Source organism: Salvia hispanica, chromosome 5, assembly GCF_023119035.1.
Source record: "Salvia hispanica cultivar TCC Black 2014 chromosome 5, UniMelb_Shisp_WGS_1.0, whole genome shotgun sequence".
Lineage (NCBI taxonomy): Eukaryota > Viridiplantae > Streptophyta > Magnoliopsida > Lamiales > Lamiaceae > Salvia > Salvia hispanica.
The window spans coordinates 25,763,475-25,784,552 of record NC_062969.1 but is presented as its reverse complement, the minus strand read 5'-3'; the positions used below and the strand labels follow the sequence as shown (position 1 = coordinate 25,784,552).

General features: G+C 36.7%; 3 protein-coding genes across 9 annotated transcripts; 1 reads left to right on the top strand and 2 right to left on the bottom strand.

Moving 5' to 3' along the window:
* The first annotated feature begins 397 nt into the window (after window positions 1-397).
* On the top strand, window positions 398-4,968 carry LOC125186531 (chlorophyll(ide) b reductase NOL, chloroplastic). 4 transcript variants are annotated; one of them, XM_048082907.1, is made up of 13 exons: window positions 400-740; window positions 888-956; window positions 1,637-1,698; window positions 1,923-2,009; window positions 2,313-2,380; window positions 2,453-2,501; window positions 2,573-2,658; window positions 2,760-2,817; window positions 3,945-3,995; window positions 4,079-4,129; window positions 4,212-4,253; window positions 4,522-4,635; window positions 4,729-4,968. In XM_048082907.1, the coding sequence occupies exons 1-13, from the start codon at window positions 470-472 to the stop codon at window positions 4,774-4,776; spliced, it is 1,056 nt and encodes a 351-aa protein (XP_047938864.1). In that variant the 5' UTR covers window positions 400-469; the 3' UTR covers window positions 4,777-4,968. The 4 variants fall into 4 exon arrangements, with proteins under 4 accessions (XP_047938866.1, XP_047938864.1, XP_047938867.1 ...); XM_048082908.1 differs by having other exon boundaries at window positions 404-740; window positions 4,525-4,635; XM_048082909.1 differs by lacking the exon at window positions 3,945-3,995 and having other exon boundaries at window positions 398-740.
* Window positions 4,969-5,757: 789 nt separating this feature from the next.
* On the bottom strand, window positions 5,758-9,732 carry LOC125191005. Its single transcript, XM_048088460.1, has 2 exons — window positions 6,571-9,732; window positions 5,758-6,474 (listed from the first exon to the last, which is right to left on the bottom strand). The coding sequence occupies exons 1-2, from the start codon at window positions 9,701-9,703 to the stop codon at window positions 6,317-6,319; spliced, it is 3,291 nt and encodes a 1,096-aa protein (XP_047944417.1). The 5' UTR covers window positions 9,704-9,732; the 3' UTR covers window positions 5,758-6,316.
* Window positions 9,733-10,747: 1,015 nt separating this feature from the next.
* Window positions 10,748-15,975, bottom strand: LOC125189216 (phospholipid-transporting ATPase 1). Of its 4 annotated transcripts, XM_048086500.1 has the most exons (8): window positions 15,359-15,449; window positions 14,067-15,186; window positions 13,635-13,938; window positions 12,424-13,123; window positions 12,207-12,330; window positions 11,896-12,115; window positions 11,354-11,812; window positions 10,748-11,254 (listed from the first exon to the last, which is right to left on the bottom strand). In XM_048086500.1, the coding sequence occupies exons 2-8, from the start codon at window positions 15,133-15,135 to the stop codon at window positions 11,020-11,022; spliced, it is 3,111 nt and encodes a 1,036-aa protein (XP_047942457.1). In that variant the 5' UTR covers window positions 15,136-15,186; window positions 15,359-15,449; the 3' UTR covers window positions 10,748-11,019. The 4 variants fall into 4 exon arrangements, with proteins under 4 accessions (XP_047942457.1, XP_047942456.1, XP_047942454.1 ...); XM_048086499.1 differs by having other exon boundaries at window positions 11,354-11,744; window positions 12,017-12,115; window positions 14,067-15,975; XM_048086497.1 differs by having other exon boundaries at window positions 14,067-15,974.
* Between the last annotated feature and the right edge of the window lie 5,103 nt (window positions 15,976-21,078).

Here is a 21,078-nt window from a genome sequence, read left to right as displayed (position 1 = left end):
GTACGAATGGCGATCTCAACACAACCTAAAGTAATACTCCAATAAAAGTATTAATATACCCTCTACATTAACTTTCTAATAAGGAGTAATAACTATACATTATCATAGCCCAAAATTTAATGAAATGAAAATAACGTGAAGTTTCAACAAAATCATCACGATAAACTATCTAGATTAGCTCCTTTCATACGAGTTAAAATTATCAACCGAAGAATAAACAACTTCTTAATACAAACCTAAAGTCTCAATAATTAATTGACGAAGCTCGTTAATAAGAGCATATGAGTATTATAGTATTATTATTTTTAAAATGAATGATTGTTGCAAGTATAGTATTGGAAAAAAGATGTGAATCAAAGGCAGAACGCAGTTAACAGTTAACACCGTTAATAATATCTGGACCGCCTTCTTCTTCTTCGTCTTCTTAAAGACTATAGCATTATCTGCTTTCTTTATTCCGTATTCAGCGATGATTGTAGCAGCAATGCCAATTTCAGCTTCTTCACTCCCAATTCTTTCTTTTACCACTCACTCACCACTTCAAAAGCTCAACCGCCATTGCTATTTCACGCTTCATTTCACCAACAAAACTTATCCGTCTTCTAACTATAAATCGCTCTCTCTACGAAATGCCTCTTCTTCTGATTCTTCATCAACTTCTACTTCTACTTCTGTTGAGAAGATTAATAGTGAGCCCATGATTCCACCATATAACGTTTTGATCACTGGTTCCACTAAAGGTGTGTTTGTGTTTTTTATTTTTATTTTTTTATGTCTGGGTAAATCAAACATGCTTTCAAGTCGACTCTGGAAATTTCCACTCATATATGATTGGAATTTCTCATCAGAAATGTTTAATTTAGGTTTTTTTCTGCTTATCCATTCAGGAATCGGGTATGCACTAGCAAAGGAGTTTCTGAAATCTGGAGACAATGTCATCATATGCTCACGATCTGGTAAGTGTTTTATACTACTATATCTGTGTGTTCTTCACACTCCTGCTTGCGTCTACTTACTGTTTTTGCTAATTTGGGTGTAAATTTAACTAAAAATAGGCTTACACTATCAACGCCTATTGCGAATACAAGTCATAAATTTATTAACACAGCGAAATGTGGCATTCCTCTTATTTTAGTAATCCAGTACTTGGGAATTTTGATGTTTCCCAAACTCTATGATGCTTATTGGCTGGAACAAAGTGTCTGCTTAACAATACTCTTTTAATGTTTTTCTGCAATATATTGATTGAATTGTGTTACTTGTTATTGAGTAACAGGAAACTTATGGATAAATCACCAATTCCTGTAAAATACTTATGCAAGGATGATGTTGGCAATTAGACTGTCAAGACAAAGGAATAATACATTTTTACAAGTCATTAGTAAAACTTATGGTGCTATAACATTCCATTATAAATAAAACACTTTATATTAAACTGTTTAAATTTAATTTCTTGCTTCTGTTGTAGGAGTATGATATTTTTCATTTTAAGCAAACAAGAAAACATATTTCAAATAAATATCATTTGTTTCTTACAACTTATGCAATAATGGATTTTCATTGCACATTCTATTTTTGTTGCATTTATTAGAAAAATGCTTTGATATCACATCATACTATACTTGTAATTTGACAGAGGAACGAGTGAAATCTGCTATAGAAAGCTTGAAGGTAGAGTCAGGGAAGCAGCATGTGTGGGTACCTCCTTCACCACATCATTATACTTTACAGTTTTGGTGCTATGATGTTACATGCATTACTGTATCAGGGAAAAGTTCATACTACTTATAAACATACTAACTGATTGACAAAGCAACCTCTATTTTCTATATAATCTACTTCAGGCTTGAACTTGCTTCTTACATATCAAGCAACATGTTTATATTTGCCATGACTGATATGAATTTGTCTTCCTCATGCAGGGCACCAAGTGTGATGTTCGAGATGGGAATGATGTCAAGAACTTAGTTGCTTTTTCCAAAGAGCAACTCAAATACATTGACATATGGGTACTCCATCTTCACATTATTACAACTTATCTAAATATAGCATCCAGATATATTCAAGTCCATGTGATGATTTCTGTTATTTGACATTTTACTCAACTCAAATCGACTTTGATATTATTTTGTTTGTGAACTCCTAACATATAATTACGATTCAACATGTCATTAAGAGTTTTACTATTTAATCCATTCTCGTCAGGTGATGCTAGCTAGTTAAGTATGCTTGTGGCTTCTTTTAAGTTTGAGGGATATCTATAGGTTTATGTATCATTTGCTTTGTCTCATATCATCATTAGAATGATGCAGATAAATAATGCAGGATCAAATGCTTACAGTTACAAACCATTGATGGAGGCATCTGATCAAGATCTAATGTCAGTTCACATCATAATTCTTCTTAATGACTTCTCTAGCATTTGCTTATTTGCATTTTGTTGTATACGCAGTGAAGTTGTCTCTACCAATACCTTGGGCTTAATGATATGTTGTCGAGAGGTAAAAGCATGTATACATATTCTGGAACCATTCATGCAGATAGGTTTTTGCTAATGCATAAAATTTTCTAGGCAATGAATATGATGCAAAAACAACCTCGAGGTGGTCATATCTTTAACATTGATGGAGCTGGTTCTGATGGTAGACCAACCCCGAGGTCGGATTTCATCTTGACCTTATTTTCTAATGCCATTGTACTGATACTTTTATTTTCTCACTGTCATTATTCTACGTCTTTTCTTAATATCTTTTTGTCAGATTTGCTGCTTATGGGGCTACTAAACGCAGCGTGGTACATCTTACCAAATCACTACAGGCATGTCCTGCATTTCTTGTTATGGAAAGAACTATAGTTCAAGAATTTAGTCAAAAAAATTCAGTTTACCTGTCATGTTTCGTTTTATACATAATTGCTTCCTTAATTTATAGATAACCAAGGATCATTCTCATAGTGTCTTGAAGGCTCGGCTCCGTCCAGGAGTCTAATTACATGCTTATGGCTAAATCATTAGTACTACTATTTCTTAATGCATGTGGCGTTTTCATTTTTTTTTGTTTTCTCTGTTTGTAATTTTCCTAGTGATGATATATTTTTTAGTACATGATAATGCTTGCAAACCTTAAAGAAGAAGAAAAAAAAAAAAAGAGAAAATGCTTTGATGTGATATCCCATGTAGGAGTTTAGAGCATTCGCAGCGGTGGCGTTTGTTCGTCCGTGCCGCTGAGCACGAGCTCGTCCGTCCGCTCCCGCGAGCTGTCCGTCCGTGCCAGCGGCACGGCGCTGCTCTTAGCTAAGAGCACGTCTGTGCCGCTGAGCAGCCCTACGTGGCATATTCTTATTGGCCAACGGCTAAATTCGATTTTTTATTTTTATTTTTTTTTAAAATTCGAAATTTATTTAAAAAAATGTTTTTAAATAAAAAAAATATTTCCCACTTCCCAAAAAATTATATCCGTTTTCTACCCACTTTTAATTTATTTTTCAATTTTTTTTCCCCAAAATTCACATTTTCATCTATATATACCCCCACTTCAACACAAAAAATTCCCATAACACTTTAATTATAGGAATTTTTAATTTGTAGGATTTTAATTATGTATTTTTTTATTTTCTAGAATTTTAATTATGTATTTTTATTTTTTAGGATTTTAATTATGTAAGTTTTATTTTTTAGGATTTTAATTATGTAATTTTTATTTTTTAATATATTTTTTATAATGTAAAAATGTTTTTAGTAATTGAAATATTTAAATTGAATAATAGAATAGTGAGACCCTTGAGCTTGTCCTTAGCTAAGAGCACGGATGTGGGTGTTGTGCTCTTAGCTAAGGACAAGGAGTAAAAGTGGGTCCGGGCCCACCTCCATGCTCTTAGCTAAGAGCACGGATGGGGATGCTCTTAGATTTGTTTATACTAACATAAAACGTCTATTATCTCTGCAGGCAGAATTGAAAATGCAAGATGTCAAAAATGTTCTTGTGCATAATCTCTCTGTATGTACTACAGATTCGGTTAATTTTGTTTAATATTTCAACACTAATTTTCACGAGATATATTCAACTTTGTTTTCTGGCAGCCAGGAATGGTCACAACAGATCTTCTCATGTCAGGTGCTAATACAAAGCAGGTATGATTTGTTTTCCACCTTTTCACCACTCTTTCTGTTCTGCTGAGATATTTGTTATTTATGAAATTTCTACATATTGCAGGCCAAGTTTTTCATCAATGTTTTGGCTGAACCAGCTGAAAAGGTAAGTTATTTTCATGCCATCAATGTCCGTTCCTCCTAGTGCAATACTTCAAATAAACGAAGTCTACTCCCTAACACTCCCAGGTTGAGTTTGGATCGAGATCATAGATTCTTTTACTTGTACCTAGCTTATGTATTATGAAATGCTTTAGGTTGAAATAGTCAAACAGATAGGCTATGAAAGAGAATCATTTTCTTTGACAACATAGTCCTTCCTCATTTCCTGTTTCATGCTCAAATTTAAAACTTTTGTTTTGCGAATTGTCAAGCAGGTTGCTGAGTACCTAGTTCCCAACATCAGATCCATTCCTACAAATGGATCTGGAAGACCGACTTACATTCGTTTCCTCACTGGATTAAAAGCCTATTCCCAGATATTCTCAGTTAAGCAATGTCATAAATCCTACTTTGCATTCTAATTATAAAATCTAATCCTTTGCCTCTTCTCTTGTGTTTTACATTTTCTTGTAAAGCAGAGACTCGCATTTGGTGCTCGAAGAAATCGGTATTTTCTTGAAGATTAGCACACGCACAAAGAGAATGCTTGCTTGTGTCTGTCTCCGTGTGCATCTATTTCCCCTCTCCTTCCAACTAGATTCAGATGATTCCTGTTGTTACATTACAACCCCTATTCAGTTGTTGTTTTCTTTATTTTACCAATAGAATCGTAGAGGAATATTGAAGCTTGGAGAAGTGAAATTCAATTCTTTGAACAATGACTGCTGTGGGAAATTCACACCAATTTTAATGTGTGATTTTTACAACCATTTTAAAAATTTGTGAGAAATATCGTAATTCGTCTAAAGTTTATGATTTTCAAGACCAATATGTGAAGAATTAAAAGAGAAGTTGTTCTCCCATGTGGAAACACATACAACTTACAAATCAACGTGCCAAACCCAATAACAAAGTCGAGAAGAAGTTGTTCAAGTGTGGAGTTTGTGGTTGGAGAAAATTATCCAAATATAATTTGAACTGCACTTACAGTGTTTATATATGACATCAACAAAATATATTTTGAGACTGTTAGCTACAGTGAGAATAGATCATACATTTCTTTAAGTTAATAACACTACAGTATTTTATTAAAAATATTCTTGTTCAGTAATTTATTTTAACAAGATAAAATAGTAAGAAAAGGTAAATCCTTTTCATCACCAGAAAATAGTTTCACACACTTTTGACTGCACATTCCCTTGTATAAACTTTTGTGCCAACAATTTACTATGCAATCAGTGATCCATTCGCATAAACAAGAGATTCATCTGTGCATATATTTGCAGGTAGTTGGATGTAGGAAGGTTGAGGCAAGCAAAAGTATAGGCTGGTGTATGAAGTTTGGAGATTCGATAAATCGAATGAGAAGGCCAATACAAGTTGGATGTAGGAAGATTGAGGCAAGCTCAATAGATGGGGGCGAACAAGAAAACCAGCGTCGACTATACAAGAAAACTACTGCATGTGGAACCTAAAAATTTACCAACAAAGGCTGAAACTACTACATATGGCCAAGGCATCACAGAATCTACCTCAAATGTTATTATGAATATCACGCAAAACATACCTTAAATGTTAAAAAAATTCAAACTCTATCCTCCCAAACAGCACAACCCCAAGCCATTAGTTAGTCGATGAATGGAATGAAATTCTATTCCTAGATAGGGTATAGTGACAAAACGAATGTAACTATAACAATAAGACAATTGACATTGTCAATCAAGCTTATAGTAATGATTTATCCCCTAAAAATCTTAGGAAAAAAGCCACCAGAAATATAAGTCAGAAGATATAGCTTTTATTGCATATGACATAAATTCAAACTCTAAAACGATGCATTTAATATAAAACATAAATCCTGCAATTTACCAACTGAACATTAAAGGGTCGATTTAAAGCAGAAATATATGTATGATAACCATCTTAACATAACATAAACTTACAGTTGATTTCAGCTCTCTACTTCGTGTCAAAACTTAGTAGGGACTAAGCTTTCAACATCTGGCAGCAGCTTCAGAGGATGCCTCAAAACGAGAAACTACCATACAAAACTACCCAAAATGAACTTCAGGGAGAATCTTCCGCATCCAGATCAGGCGACACTAAGCTTTCGATGTATGTTATAGCCTCAACTTCAAAGGTCGTGCTAAAATGATGGAAGAGTTCATTGCTTGGATCATATACGCGTATAGTTGATCCATAGTCAATTAATATCTTGCCATCCTCTGAAAAAAACAGCGGACAAGGTCTGATAAATAAATGATCCCTAAAATCCAGAAAAAATGGGATGGAAACGACTTTGGTCCATGACTCTCTGTTACCATATTCCTTCATCACCCATACATCCATGAGAATATTATGTTCACAATGCACCGCAAGGCAACCTCTCAAAACGTGTACCTCGACTCGGACATCATTATCATGAAAAGTAGGTAAAGGTATCTCGGTGAAGGTATCAGTAGAAAGATCATGAGAAACAATAACCCAGTCAGCTGCTCTATCAAAGTCACACACGGACCAATGGATTGCACCGTTTAGAAATTTTCCTGGCCCACCAAATGTATCTCTGCCCGGCCAATTCGACAAAACCTTCCAAGAATTAGTCCTCATGCTGTAAACCTTTACTCCAGTCTCATACACGCCTGTATTGCGCATGGCACCAAAAAACTCAACCACCTTGTAATCATTGTGAATTTCATCATAACCAAAAGCATATGTGATGCTGAAGTTATCAAAGTCCAAGTCAGTGCCAGAGTCTGGAATTACTGCCGATTTTCTAATAGTTGGATTCCACAAAATGATAGTATTAGCAGATACAGACACACAAACCAGTCCGTTACAAGAACCCACAAACCATATTGAGTCACCCTCATAAAGATCGTCACACCACACACGATCAAATGGTGAATTTTCATGAGTTACAGGATAAATAGGATCAGCCAACACAGAGTCCTTGACCATAGAGTACATAGAACAAGTGTAGAGATCCATGTCGAAGTTTTTGGAGCCAAAGACGAGCTTGTCGTGGATGTATATGTTGTTCTTTGTGATAAGTTTGAGATGGGCCATCACAAAATAGGAGCTTGAAATTAGTGAATACCATTCTTTTGAAACAGCTTTGAAACGCCCGAGAGAATTCACAGGTAACCTCAGGAGGACCTCTGTAATAATTTCTAGAGGCAATGTCCTTCCAAAGAAGATTTCATCATCAAAATTTAGCGAAACAAGACTCTCAGAAAAGGTAGTGGCCTCTACTGTGAAGACTGTACTAAAATGAGGGGTGCACTGCGAGTTACTTGAATCATATATTATTATACTTGATCCGAAATTCAATAAAATCTTTCCATCCTTCAACGAAAACAACGGACAAGGTCTGAAAAACTCATGATCCCTGAAATCAAGAAAAAATGGGATGCGAACCAGTTTAGTCCATGATTCTCTCGTACCGTACTCCTTCATCACCCATATATCCATGTAAACATTATGCTCAAAGCATGCAGCTAGGCAACCATTTAAAATCTCTATATCTAGTCTGAAATCATCATCATCATCATCAAAATTAGGCATAGGTAACTCCACCAAACTATCTGTTGCAAGATCATGAGAAACAATATCCGAGGAGCATACTGACCAATGGATGGCTCCATACATAAACTTGCCTGTCCCATAACATGAATTGCTAAGCGGCCAATTTGACATAATCTTCCAAGAGTTAGTCCTCACACTGTAAACCTTTTGTTGAGTCTCATATACACCTGTCGTCTGACACTTATCACCAGATACCTCCACCACTTTATAATCATCATGCAGTTCGTCATAACCAAAACCATATGCTATCGAATCACGATTCGGATCTGTGTCAGTTTCTGGAATTACTTTCATTCTTCTTGTAGTTGGATTCCACAAAACGACAGTGTAAGCAGACACAGCCACACAAACCAGCCCGTTACAGGAACCCACAATCCATATCGAATCATCCGGGTTAACATAATCAAACCTTACTCGATCAAATGGTATACTTTCAATAGTAGTAGGGTAAATAGGATCACTTATATTAGAACCCTCAATCTCAGTGTGAAGTGAACACGTATATAGATCGAAAGGGAAGGTATTTGAGCCAAAGATGAGTTTATCATGGACATTGTTCTTGGTTGATACGTTGAGATGGGCCATCACAAAATCAGAGCTTGAAATTAAATAAAACCATTTTTTTGAAACAGATTTAAAGCGCAGGAGAGACTTCACGGGTGATCTCAGGAGGATCTCTGTAATGACATTCTGGGGTAATGTTCTTGGAATGATTACTTCATCATCCAAATTTGGTGAAACTAGACTCTCAAAATACACTGCAGCCTCAACATCATATTCAGAAACCTTCTGCTGAACAGATGGGTTTCTAGGATCATACAATGCCAACTCTGGCCCATATCTAATCAGCATCTGACCATCCTCCATAAGCAGCAGCGGCTTTGTCATAAAAGAAAAACGCACCCATGTCGATGGAATTCTCATAATCTTAGTCCATGATTTCGCAACACCACATTCCTTCACGAGCCACACATCCAACCACATTTTATACTGATAACACACAGAAAGGCAACCACCTAATACATTCATCTCAAACCTAAGAGCATCATCATCATTAAATGGAAGCTCCGACTCCACAAATGTCTCCAAAGCAAGATCATGGGAAACAATCCCCCAATCAGATGGCCTCCCAGCACAAAACACCAACCAATGAATGGCCCCATTCAGAAACACCCCGGAAAGCAAAGCCACTTTCTCATTTGGCCAATTCAACAATGCCTTCCAACTATTACTCCTCAAACTATAGACCTTTGCTCTAGGCTCCGTCAAAGACATGCCAGGATCCAAATGTAAAAGCTCCACCACCTTATAATCATCATGAACCTCATCATACCCAAACCCAAAGTTGAGGGGATAGTGCTCGAACCTCATAGGCGTGCCAGAGCGAGGCAAAACCCGGTATTTTCTGATTGTGGGGTTCCACAAAATCAAAGTTCTTGCTGACTCAAGTACACAAACCAACCCATTACAAGAGCCCTCCATCCATACCAAACTATTAATGTTGCAAGATGGGCAATCAAAGCGAACAACATCAGGGAGCATATCAACATCAGGGTAAATTGGACCGGTATAAACAGTATTCCCAACCGTGTCTCGTAGAGAACAAGTGTGTAAATCCATGAGAGATTGAATTGCGCCAACTATAAGTCTATAGCGTTCATAAATGTTGTTCTTGTTTGATATTTTCAGATGGGCCTTGGCAAAATCATAACTTGAAATCAAGAAAAACCAACATTTCGACACGGACCTAAATTTCCAGAGTGATTTTGCGGGCAGCCTCAGCAGTATTTCTTTGATAATTTCTTCCGGAAGATCGGGTAGAGGCCCGTGTGGTGAACTGATCATCTCGATTTCGTTTTTCATCATCGCAATTTCGTTTTCTCAAGTGCAAGGGTTCACTGCATAACTTCCTTCTCCTAGATAAAGGTGGGCAACAAAATGGTTATTTCTCTTACACGCTTAGTCCCCAATATTACAAATTTTATCATATTCATCCTCAACATTATAATTTAGCCTTTTTGTCATAACATTTACAAAACTGAAAAAAAATATTACTCTACTAGTGAGGCTAAATTGATGTTGGGACCAATTTTATTGATTGATGGTCAAAATTTAATTTAATGTTAGTTTGATGTTGAGAACTTAAAGCAATGAGGTGTGTGGATTGATCACGTGATAGAGATGTTAATGTCTGTGATGCAACTTTTAAATTTAAAATTATTTACACGTCCCAATATAAGAAAACTTAAGCAATGAGTCATAAATCATAAAGTTTTTTACTCGAATCATAAAACAACTATAGATATTAAATTAAAAAATGGACCTCAGCCATATAAGTATTAAAATTTTATGCACAATCTTTTGATTTGTGTAATTACTCATTTACTCTAGCGGTATAAAAAAGTTTTATCATTATTCATGTTGATATAAAAGTTAAATTGGCTTGATTGATGTCATCCACAACTAGAGTTGTTGATGTGATCAAACATAAAATATTTATTCCCTAATTTTGAGTGGTTTCTACATGTTTTCGGACTTATAATAGTGTGTTATTCTCATTGTAGGAAGTGAAACGAGGCATGAAATGAAGCTCGGACTGAGAACAAGCTCATAGAAAAAGCCGTGTGAACTGGCTAGTTTGGCAGACTACCCAGTTCGCGATGCTAAGTCCAGAACCATTCCAGAGAGCCCAATTTTCAGTCTGGAACAAGGCACACAGTATTATTCACTCACGGACGTATGGTGAAAAAGGTCTTAATAAAATTAACAAATTAACAAATTGAATAATTTTTCCCCTTACAAATATCCTACTTAACTTTCATTAAAATTTTTGATGCAGTTAGTACCCAATATGTTGTGGGACAAAGGATTAGAATACTAGTTATATTATGTCTTTCAACAAAACAAATATAAGAAAAACCATAAAGAATATCATTGCATTCTTTCCATATATGTATCATACCAAATTACCAATGTTTTTGTTACACGTATTGTAATTGTAATACTATTAAATTTACAGCCTAAGTGTAACTCTCCAAATATTTATACTCTTCCGCAGACTTCCTACCAAATGATTGAGAAAAAAATGATTGACCAGCACAAACAAACTGGATATATTTTACAGAAATGAGATACCAAAAAATATGAACAAGAAAACAAAATGGATGGCGATTGGTGTATATCTAAGTAGTTGCTGTAGCAGTACTCCGTGGAAGATCAGATATGGGATTCATCTCAGTTTCTGCATTTGTTTCCCTTAAATTTCCAAATTTCTCTGCTTCTCTGGCAATATGAATATCGTTGGGTTTACAATGCTGTACAAATACTTTTACGACAAAACGAGGAACCATTCCTGCCACCACAATACCAAGCAAGCATACCCAAAATAACTTCGTCTTCGCAATCATGAAGAAAGCCCTGCATAAATATTCGTATACAAATTACTTCTACCTTTTTCTTTAAGAGTCAAGTATTTGTTGTGATCATGAATATAACAAATAAGTAGAAAAACTTTACCAGTAGCCAGGCAGGAAGGGCAAGGCATCGATGATCATGACACAGATGAAAGTCGCAAGTATAGATCCCCAGATGGCAATGTGAGTGATCGTGTACCATCTGATCACATCCATGGCCAGATGTATATTGACCAGAATCACGACTGCAAGTATCCAAAGATCCCCCAAGGCCGAAACGCCAACGGTGCTATCCCAGTAAGCAGCCAGAGGTATGAAGAAAGCAGCTACGCTTTGCCACATTGTGTCCAATATCGTGACCCAGAATAGCTTCCCATTGTAGCTTTCTCCCCTTTGTCCAGCCCCGTATAGTTGAGGATACTGGAGGAGGGTACCTCTACCTAAATCCTTGTCAAGAATTCCTACGACTATTGTAGGCAACGACGTGTATATTACTGAATAAAGCACAGAGCTCCAATCAGTGATTGCAGTTGTCAGGGTGAATCCAGTAAAGAGAACATACCTGGAGAGAAACACAAATTATCAGTAAATGTGCGATTTTAGCACTTGTGTTAAGGTCACCAAAAGGTTGCTTTTCCCCCTTACCAGAACAAAACAAAAACTAGAACGACATTCCTATAGAAATTGTACAATATCATGTAGCTGATCCGTTGATAATTCCAGTGTCCGTGTATTAACAATAGCGGGACCAAAAATCTGAACTGACCCATCGAGAAATCTGATGCCATGACGGCTTGCCTTCCCTCTTGGCCGCTGATTCCAATACCCACATCAGCCTTTTGAATCATGGAAACATCATTTGCTCCTGAGAGATAAGACAAATGATAAAACCGACAAAAAAATTATGCTTTGGTTTCTTTCCTAGAGATCCTTAACACAGGTACAAAGATGCTTACCATCACCTATGGCGAGGGTCATGTCATCAGTTCTGTTTTTTATGAGAGCTACTATACCGGCTTTCTGCAGAGGAGCCACACGGCAACACAATACTGCAGTACATTTGCTAGCTAACTCGAAAAGCTGCATAAAAGATCAAATACGGATATTAAATAACCTTCATATATGATAATCTAGTGTGAGAATGAATGCTTTTTGCCTCCATGTAAGAGTTACCTTTTCCTCGAGTTCAGTCTCTAAAATATACACAAGGCTCGTTCCATCAATAATTAAGGCAAGTTGATTAGTTCCAGCTCCATGGCCTCCGTCATTGGAATGGGAAACATTTGAGAGCTTCTTATACAGTTGCAAAGCATCATCCAAGTTCTTCCTACACGAGTCCTTAGAGTTGTTGTTTATCACTATCTGGGTCATCTTACTCGTTAGTAGCTTAGAGGAGTAGCCGATTGAGATGGCTGTTTCTTGCTTGTCACCGGTTAGAACCCAGACCTTGATACCAGCCGTTCTTAAAGACTCAATTGCTTCTGGCACACCCTGCTGCAGTTTATCCTCGATCCCAGACGCACCTAATAATTTAAGATTGTTTTCCACATTGTTGGCAACTTTACGAAGTAATTTTGCTCTGCCCATTAAGGCAGTGCTTGCTGACTCGTACGATGACTGCCATTGCTCAAATTCAGACGTACTGAGTTCCCGCATTCCAATGACAAGTGTTCGCAAACCCTTTGACGAATAGGAGTGAAGATGGCTCTCAGTTGCGTTAACCATGTTCAAGTTCAAGGATTTATCTATCACTTTGAACATGGTTGTATCAGCTCCTTTAACGAAAACCTTCACCGTCTGATCCGGGCATCCTACAATAACAGACATCCTCTTCCGATCACTGTCAAACTCGTGCAAACCCAAGACGTTGAACCTGTGCTGCCCATAAGGATATCATAAGAAGGTAAATACCAACAGGACTAAGTTTCAATTAAGAAAAATGAAAAGAATAAAGTGAATCGTCACAAAAAGACAGGTGAAACATATTAGTAGCAGAAGTTTTAGCTAGGAAATCAAGGATGACATGTTAATTTAAAATAATAAAACGAAAACAAATTTGCTAGTACGGAGTAATATTTAGTTAACAGTAACTAGACCTGAAAATTCATAAATCAAAAGTTATCAATTCATACATAAATCAAGGCTCTTTTCATTGACAATCTAAACCAGTGATCAATTTGTTTTTGGCTTTGATAATAGGAGTATATTATTCAGAAACTTTGTCACAGAAAAAGCTCATTAGCTCACCCAACATTCACATCATATGTCAATTCAATTTCCAATATACGACTAAAAATATCCGACTGAAAGATCGCATCATAGACCATGATCAAAAGAAGTGGATCTATATACAGCAATCGGAAAAGAAATAAAGTCTAAGTTACCTTTGCCTTTTCCCTTGAATGTCAATTACTATGTGACCAGAAGAGCGTTCAACAAGCATAAATCCATACGAGGCAGCAGCGTAGGCCAATGCCTGTTCATCAGGAGACTCCCCCTGATATTCTATCAATTTTATAGCAGGATCAGATGTCTCAACAGTGAGAGGCACGATGGTGTTGCAAGCAGCCAATGCCACGAGGAAATCATAAACATGTTTGCCTTCATTTGTATGTTCCATTTTTGACAAGTTGAGAAGGTCTTGATCAAGTTTTACTGTCATCTTTGGCCTTAAAACCATACCGTCAACTGATAACAAAAATGAAAGAAAATCGAAATGCTGAGCAAGAAAACAATTGAACATGCTATTCATGCAATATCTCTTGAACGCGTGTAAACAAAAGCATAGAGTGAAAGAGACAGAAATCTCATAATACCTTGAACTGAGTATCCTGTTTGCCAATCTTCAGTACTGATGTCCTTCCCATTGTCGTAGTCTACTCCTCCAACGCTTGCACACTGAAATTCCATCTTGTTCTCAGTCAGAGTGCCGGTTTTGTCGGAGAAGACATACTTTATCTGCCCCAAATCTTCATTTATGTTCAATGCCCTGCACTGGAATCTCGAATTGGTGGATTTGTCAAACATCCTGTCATCTCGGATCATAAAATAAGCTTGGCCAATACGAACAAGCTCCACGGATATGTACAATGATATAGGAATCATAACTTGGAAAACAATGACAGACATGAGGAACACAAAGAATATCTCCATTCCCCAACCATAATATTCGTATTTCTTAACTTCAGGCTCTGAGTAGTCATATTTCCTGTAGAACTGCATCAAGTACAACTCCTCTCTGTGGCGTCTCAACCAGGCACCATGACAGATGGAGACTACAGTACATAGTGCCACTAGAAAAATTGACAGGATGATGATCTCCTTGTTCATGCGCTTCTCGAGACGGCTTCTCTTGGATGGAGCTCCAGCATTGTTAAGCATTGCCTTAGTCTCCTTCCCAGCATAAACTGCAACACCAACTACCCAATCCGTGTTCTTCAGCTCACAACCGCGTAATATTATATTGGACGGTCCAAGAGAAATACGCTTTCCATCAATTTCCATGTTTGCCTGGAAACCATATATATTCCTATTTGGTTTCTCACACTTGATCAGAAGCCCACCTATGTTCCCCACAACTGGAGTTCTCATCTGAGTCTCCTGCTTTGCATACCGTGTCTTCAAATTCGACTCCCCGTCCAAATTTGTCGTCTGCACATATGCGACACCAGTAGCATCACTAGTTGAGAGCAACACCATATCACATGGAAGAGTTTGATTCCCGGAGACCTTAATGACCTCCCCAACACAAATGTCCTTCCATTTCTTATCCTCATACTCTCCATTCACCAAGACTGACGCCAGCCGGTTGTTCTCAATCCTATCCGACCTATGGCGCCTGTAGTCCTCATATGCGTCCTTAACTGCAGTGACAAAGAGCACCATGGCCAACGGAAGAATGGAAGCTTCCCGGCCAAAAACAGCCAACTGAGGTAGCTGATTGAGAATGGCAATCACAAGAAAGTATATGTAAGCTATCCGATGGAACTGCTCAAACAAATTCCTAGGCAAGAAAGTGAGGATACTATATTTGGAAGTCCTAATTGAATTCCCAGCAAACTTAAACCTCTGCTGATTTGTTCTACCAGGATCATTCACATACACTAACCTTGCATCCTCATCGTTGATCTCCTTATAAGATGAAGTAAACCCTCCAGAGCTAGCACCCCTCGAACCATACCTAACGGGGTTCGAACCCAAACTAGCCCCCCTAGAGCCATAGCTAACAGGGTTCAAATCATGCCCTTCTCTAAAGCTCACCCCCTTTATGGAGTGGGTGCTAGAGGACTTTGACTGAATGGAATGGGAGGAAGGATTCCTCACAAAATCACCACTCATTTCAATCTGGGAATCAGAATAAGGCTTTGACATAGAAGAAACAGGAATTGAACTATCAATATCAATAGGGAGCTCTTCTTTACCCGGTGTTCGAGGTGGAGGAACCAGCAAAGGCCATTGCTGTTGTGAGCCCTTCATCATCTCAGCATCACGCAGCTTGCAAATTCCCAAAAGTCAAGAAAACTGAAATCCACAGCCCAAGCAAAAAAACCAGCTTTACAGAATACAAACTCTAGAAGATGGGTAGAGGAAAAGAATGGTTTTTTAAAGAAACAATGAAGAGCGAAAAAATTGAAGTGGTCTATGGGAAGCTAGAGCTATAGCATTGGAAACCAACGCATTTATCACCATTGTTGGTTACGTGAAGAAGGATCGAGAAAATTCAAAGGTCAAACACATTACTCTTATTTTTCTATAAACAGGAAAATTGAAAGGAAGAGTCGTTTGTTGTTATTTTTTGAATTGCAATGGTCAAGCTCACCTCTTCCTACCTATGCTTCTAGAAGTAGAGCAAGGCCTGCTGCTATTATTAAACTGCATTCGCTACAGCAGCTACCTCATTATTCAAATGCAAACTTCACTTTATACTAATATCAACACTATTTTCACTATTTTTATTTCTCATTTTTAAAATAAAATAACTAAAATAGCACAATTAAACAATAAAAATAAAAATTACTTAGTTGATCCTCAGTTTTTTGTTACCAATGTAAAAATAGGCCACCTTATATTAATATTCAAAGACAAACCACATTACTAATAGAGTATATATCTAAATTATAATAAAAACAATTGCCATATCATCACGGAACATGACTTAAATAACAATGCCATGTGGATATTTAAAGTATAAAAGTAAAACATTTTAATACATCTCCCAATACACTAATACCCCATCACAGTGGAGACGTTTTTTTTCGACACGCGATTTAAGAAGAAATATATTAAGTGAGTTAAGTAATTGGAGAACAAAGTAAAAAATGAAAAAGGTTAACAAATGAATTGAAAATAAAGTAAGAGAGAGTAAAATAAGTGAAAATAAATGTGTTGATTTTTACTGAAAAGAAAAATGACTCCACTGCTATAGAACGTATGAAAATGACAAAATGACTCCACTGCTATAGAACTGATGGAGTATACTATTGCCATATAGATAATAGAAAAAAAAATTAAAGCTTTACCTAAATAGGGGTGATATCAATGGCTAACTCAACCTTTTATTGCTAACTACAAATAATTTAAAACCATTAGATTTGTAGAGATATAGTGGTCTATAAATTGTCATTTGTAATTTCATTTTATTATTATTATTTAAATTTAAAAAGATAAGAAAACTGCCAAATTTAGAATTTTTGATAAAAATGTCAATATAGTGTATTAAACATATCAATGAAATTTATTGAATACAACACAATTTAACATTGACATTGTACATGTATTATATATACATATTATAATAGTTACATTGACTTTAAGCTGTTGCTTGAAAAATATGAAAATTCAATAATTTTTTTAAAATTTTGACATCGGAACATATACAAGTAAGATCTCGTTACAATCCTTATAAATTATCTTTAATTTGATATATATTGTGTAAAAAAATAATTTAAATTAAGATAATTATAATTATTTAAAGTTTTGAGATATTTTTTTTAAAGTTAGTTATGACTAACTTTTGTTTCAATTGACATTAACACTCATTGACATTTTTTTTGCATTGTATTGGTGCTAATTGATGAATGATCATGTGCCTTGATTTTATGATCCAATATATATCATATAATTGTAGTTAGCAATTTAGGGATGAGTTAGCAATATAACGTACTCAACATAAATATTAGTATACTTTCGTTTCGTATTCTCAAAAAAAGAAAATAAAACACCAATATAATTGGCATATAGATATTCTTCTAAAAAAAGGAAATAAAAAACTAAAAATTAAATTTTAAATCCTATTTAAAGTCTAGAACTTTATGGTAATCATATTATGATTTAGGGATGAGTCAGCAATATAACGTACTCAACATAAATATTAGTATACTTTCGTTTCGTATTCTCAAAAAAAGAAAATAAAACACCAATATAATTGGCATATAGATATTCTTCTAAAAAAAGGAAATAAAAAACTAAAAATTAAATTTTAAATCCTATATAAAGTCTAGAACTTTATAGATATTAGTATCATGATTTCGAATTCTCTCTCCCTCGAGCTGAGACTTTTGCCCACGCGAAGGTCAATTATGAGTTGAGGGAACAGATCAGAAGATCCGTAGTTAAGATCAAACGCAAAGATTCAAGTAAAGTGGTGATTGAATCCAGTTCCTTAATTCCTACGGTACGTGAAGCTTCACGTGACAATGCATGAGTTGATTAAATTATGTAATTATATATGTAATTAATTGCATATATTTATATTTTAATCATATTTATGATTTTTTCGAGCATGCTAGCGTTCTAAACATGTTTAGGGTATGTTTAACTCTCGTGAAAACTCCTACAATTATTTGCATGATAGTGGGGCTTTCCTTTAAGTTTGTGTTACTCGATTATCCATAGTTTTATTGTTTAATTGAGATATTGGGCTTTTGGGTAGTGGGTTACTATGTTTGATGATGTTGTAGGTTTGTGGGAAAAGGGACGTACGAGGACAAAACAGTAAATTAACTCTAATATCTTAATTAAATACTCAAATTAATTTAAAATAAAAATAATACAAGTATTTTGCGGCGGACAGAGGGAGTAAATTTTTTTAGTGGATTTAGCTACATTTGACTCGAAAATTCTTGATAGGAGGTCATGTTGCCGTTGCAATGTGATAATGATCTCCACACCTTCCTCGAGAACTCATCACTGACTTAATTTCCAAGCCAAGTTCAGCAACAGTATGGAGTTTTGTCGATGGTTTCGCACAACTTGTTCAATCAGAACCAACACATTTCCCATCTCCTTCCTCTTCTTCAACATCATATCCATGACATGTAGGCATTCATTTCGTGTTTAAAATGACTCCAACCACAGACAATGTGTTACAGACTTAATTCCCAGATCGGTTGAGAGAACAACTGGTGTGCGATGTATAGACTAAATGGTGGGATATATAGAATAAATGAGCTCTATCTCCTAATATAGGAGTAGTATTTTGGGTTGAGTTCTCATGTATCAATTGGTGCTTTCATTGAGAGCCCAATTGACTCAGAGTGGTGGTCGGACAACGAACTCGCCGTGACCAACGAGTACGTTTGGGGCAACTCGGAGTGGTGACCCTGGAGTGATGGCCGGGCAAAGAATCCACCGTGACTAATGAAAACTCAGAGTGTTGGTCTGGCAACGAACCAATCGCGACCAACTTAGACGTCGACCCTTAAAGGAGGGTCAAATGTTACGGACTCAACCCACATCGGTTGAGAGAACAATTGGTGTGTGGTATATAAACTAAATGATGGAGTATATAGACTAAATGGACTCTCTCTCTTCTAATATACTAGTCTTTTAGACAAAGTTTTCCTATATCACAATAATCTACGAATAAGGAAGATCAATCAATTATGAGAAAAGAACATGAAATACGAACAACTACTAAGGCAATAAAACCTAGAGTAATTTTTTTTCACCCAAAAGCATAACAAGACCATTACAAAATTAAATCATCTCTCTGTCCTTCTCTATTATGTTAAATCATCTCTCTTAATCTTTTTAAAAATAAAATATTTTTATTATCTCTTCGTCTTTCTATTTTATCATTTTTCTATAGTTTATTCTCAATTTAACATTAATTTACTTTTTAAATCTTGTGCTAAAAAAGAAGACGCCTACTGTGAATGGATGGACGGAGTAGTACATTGTTAAGTAGGGAGTATATGAAATTCCCGAGACATCAGACTTATATATACAGACCATTATAGAAAGGCATTTGATTTGTTGAATGAGAAAGGTGTAGCTCACAAGTGCTACATCCATCACCACCACATTTCATTTCTTCCGATGAGGATCCGCGGGAATAAACCAACTCTCGCTTGCTCTGCTGCTCTCTCATCGCCATCGCCTTCATCCTCCATCTCATCAGATTCCTCATCAATCACCGCCGCGAATTCTTCATCCTCTTCATCCAATTCTTTCCCGCATCCGTCGTCGCATCGCTGGCACGGCCTCGATCTGCTGGTGAAGGCGATCCACCAAGTCACTGCCGGATCCGTCATCGGCGTCCCTTACATCCAGCGCCGCGTCACCATCCGGAGGAGAAGGAGGCGTGCTTTGGATTCCGCCCCCTTTTTGTTCGACCAATTGCCTCCCAGAAGAAGTTCCAAGAGAGTTTGTAACAGCAACCTGAAGAAGAAGATGATGATGAAGGAATTCTCGGTTTCGGTTCAAGATTCGGTTTTGCACTCATGGGTTTCGAGATCTGATCTCGGCGTGTTGAGGAATGGAGATTGAGAGGTGAAGATTTCTTTTCTTCTTGTTTAGCTGATAGAAACGCTTACTGTATTATTTATTGAGATTATTATATTTTATACTAGTTTCTAATTCAAGTGCTCTCTTTATTACTCTGTTCTTCATCTTATCAAGATTAATGAATTGGGCATCTAGACAATCCAAAATCAATCATCAACCAAGGTTAAGATTGAAATTATTAGTGATGTGCAGCTTTGAAATCCTAATGGATATTGGGATATTATTTTTCTGATCTGCTGCTTATGAATTAGATTGTACTAGATCTTTTGTTTGCAGTGGAACTGGATTGCCACAGAATTCATATGCAGAAATGATGATGATTTGTGGCCTGGCTTTCATCTCCTGCTTGATCTAGTGAGTCAGGGAATGTTAAACATTGTTAGGAGACATTTTCTTTTCATGTTTGATAGTATTAGAGCATCCGCAATGGTGCATAGGCCAGCCATTCTCTCCTCTGCCACGTCAACAACACTAAAAAAGCCCACCTCCGGCCACGCAGTCATTTAGGCCAAATATAGGCCAGCCGCAATAAAAACAATTCAAAATATACTACATTTACGGAATTAAAATTACGATTAAAATACGGAATTAAATTTAGACACGTGTACGGGAAAATTCATTAATTGCATTTTAAAAAGTTACATAGATAAAAAAAAAAGTACATGCATAATAAAGAAAAAAAAAACTATCGTCGTGCAGCTCCTCCGTGCCCACAACTCTTCAATTATATCCTTTTGGAGTTGAACATCCACTTGGCGCATGCTGGCAAATTCCTTGAGTCGGCCGGCTTCATCGAGGATACCCCCTGTCGTACACTAGGGGTGGCCGTTCCGTGGCTTGACCGGCTTCATCGTCACCGACCCAACTAGTCGGTTGTACGCCTTCGTCTTCGACGATCATGTTGTGCAGTGATAATGCAGGCGTACATTATCTCGGAAACGCATCCGACATCCCACAAACGCGTTGGGCCCTTGATTGCCGCCCATCGAGACTCGGAGCACACCAAATGCGCGCTCCACGCCCTTGCGCGCGCCGACTCCC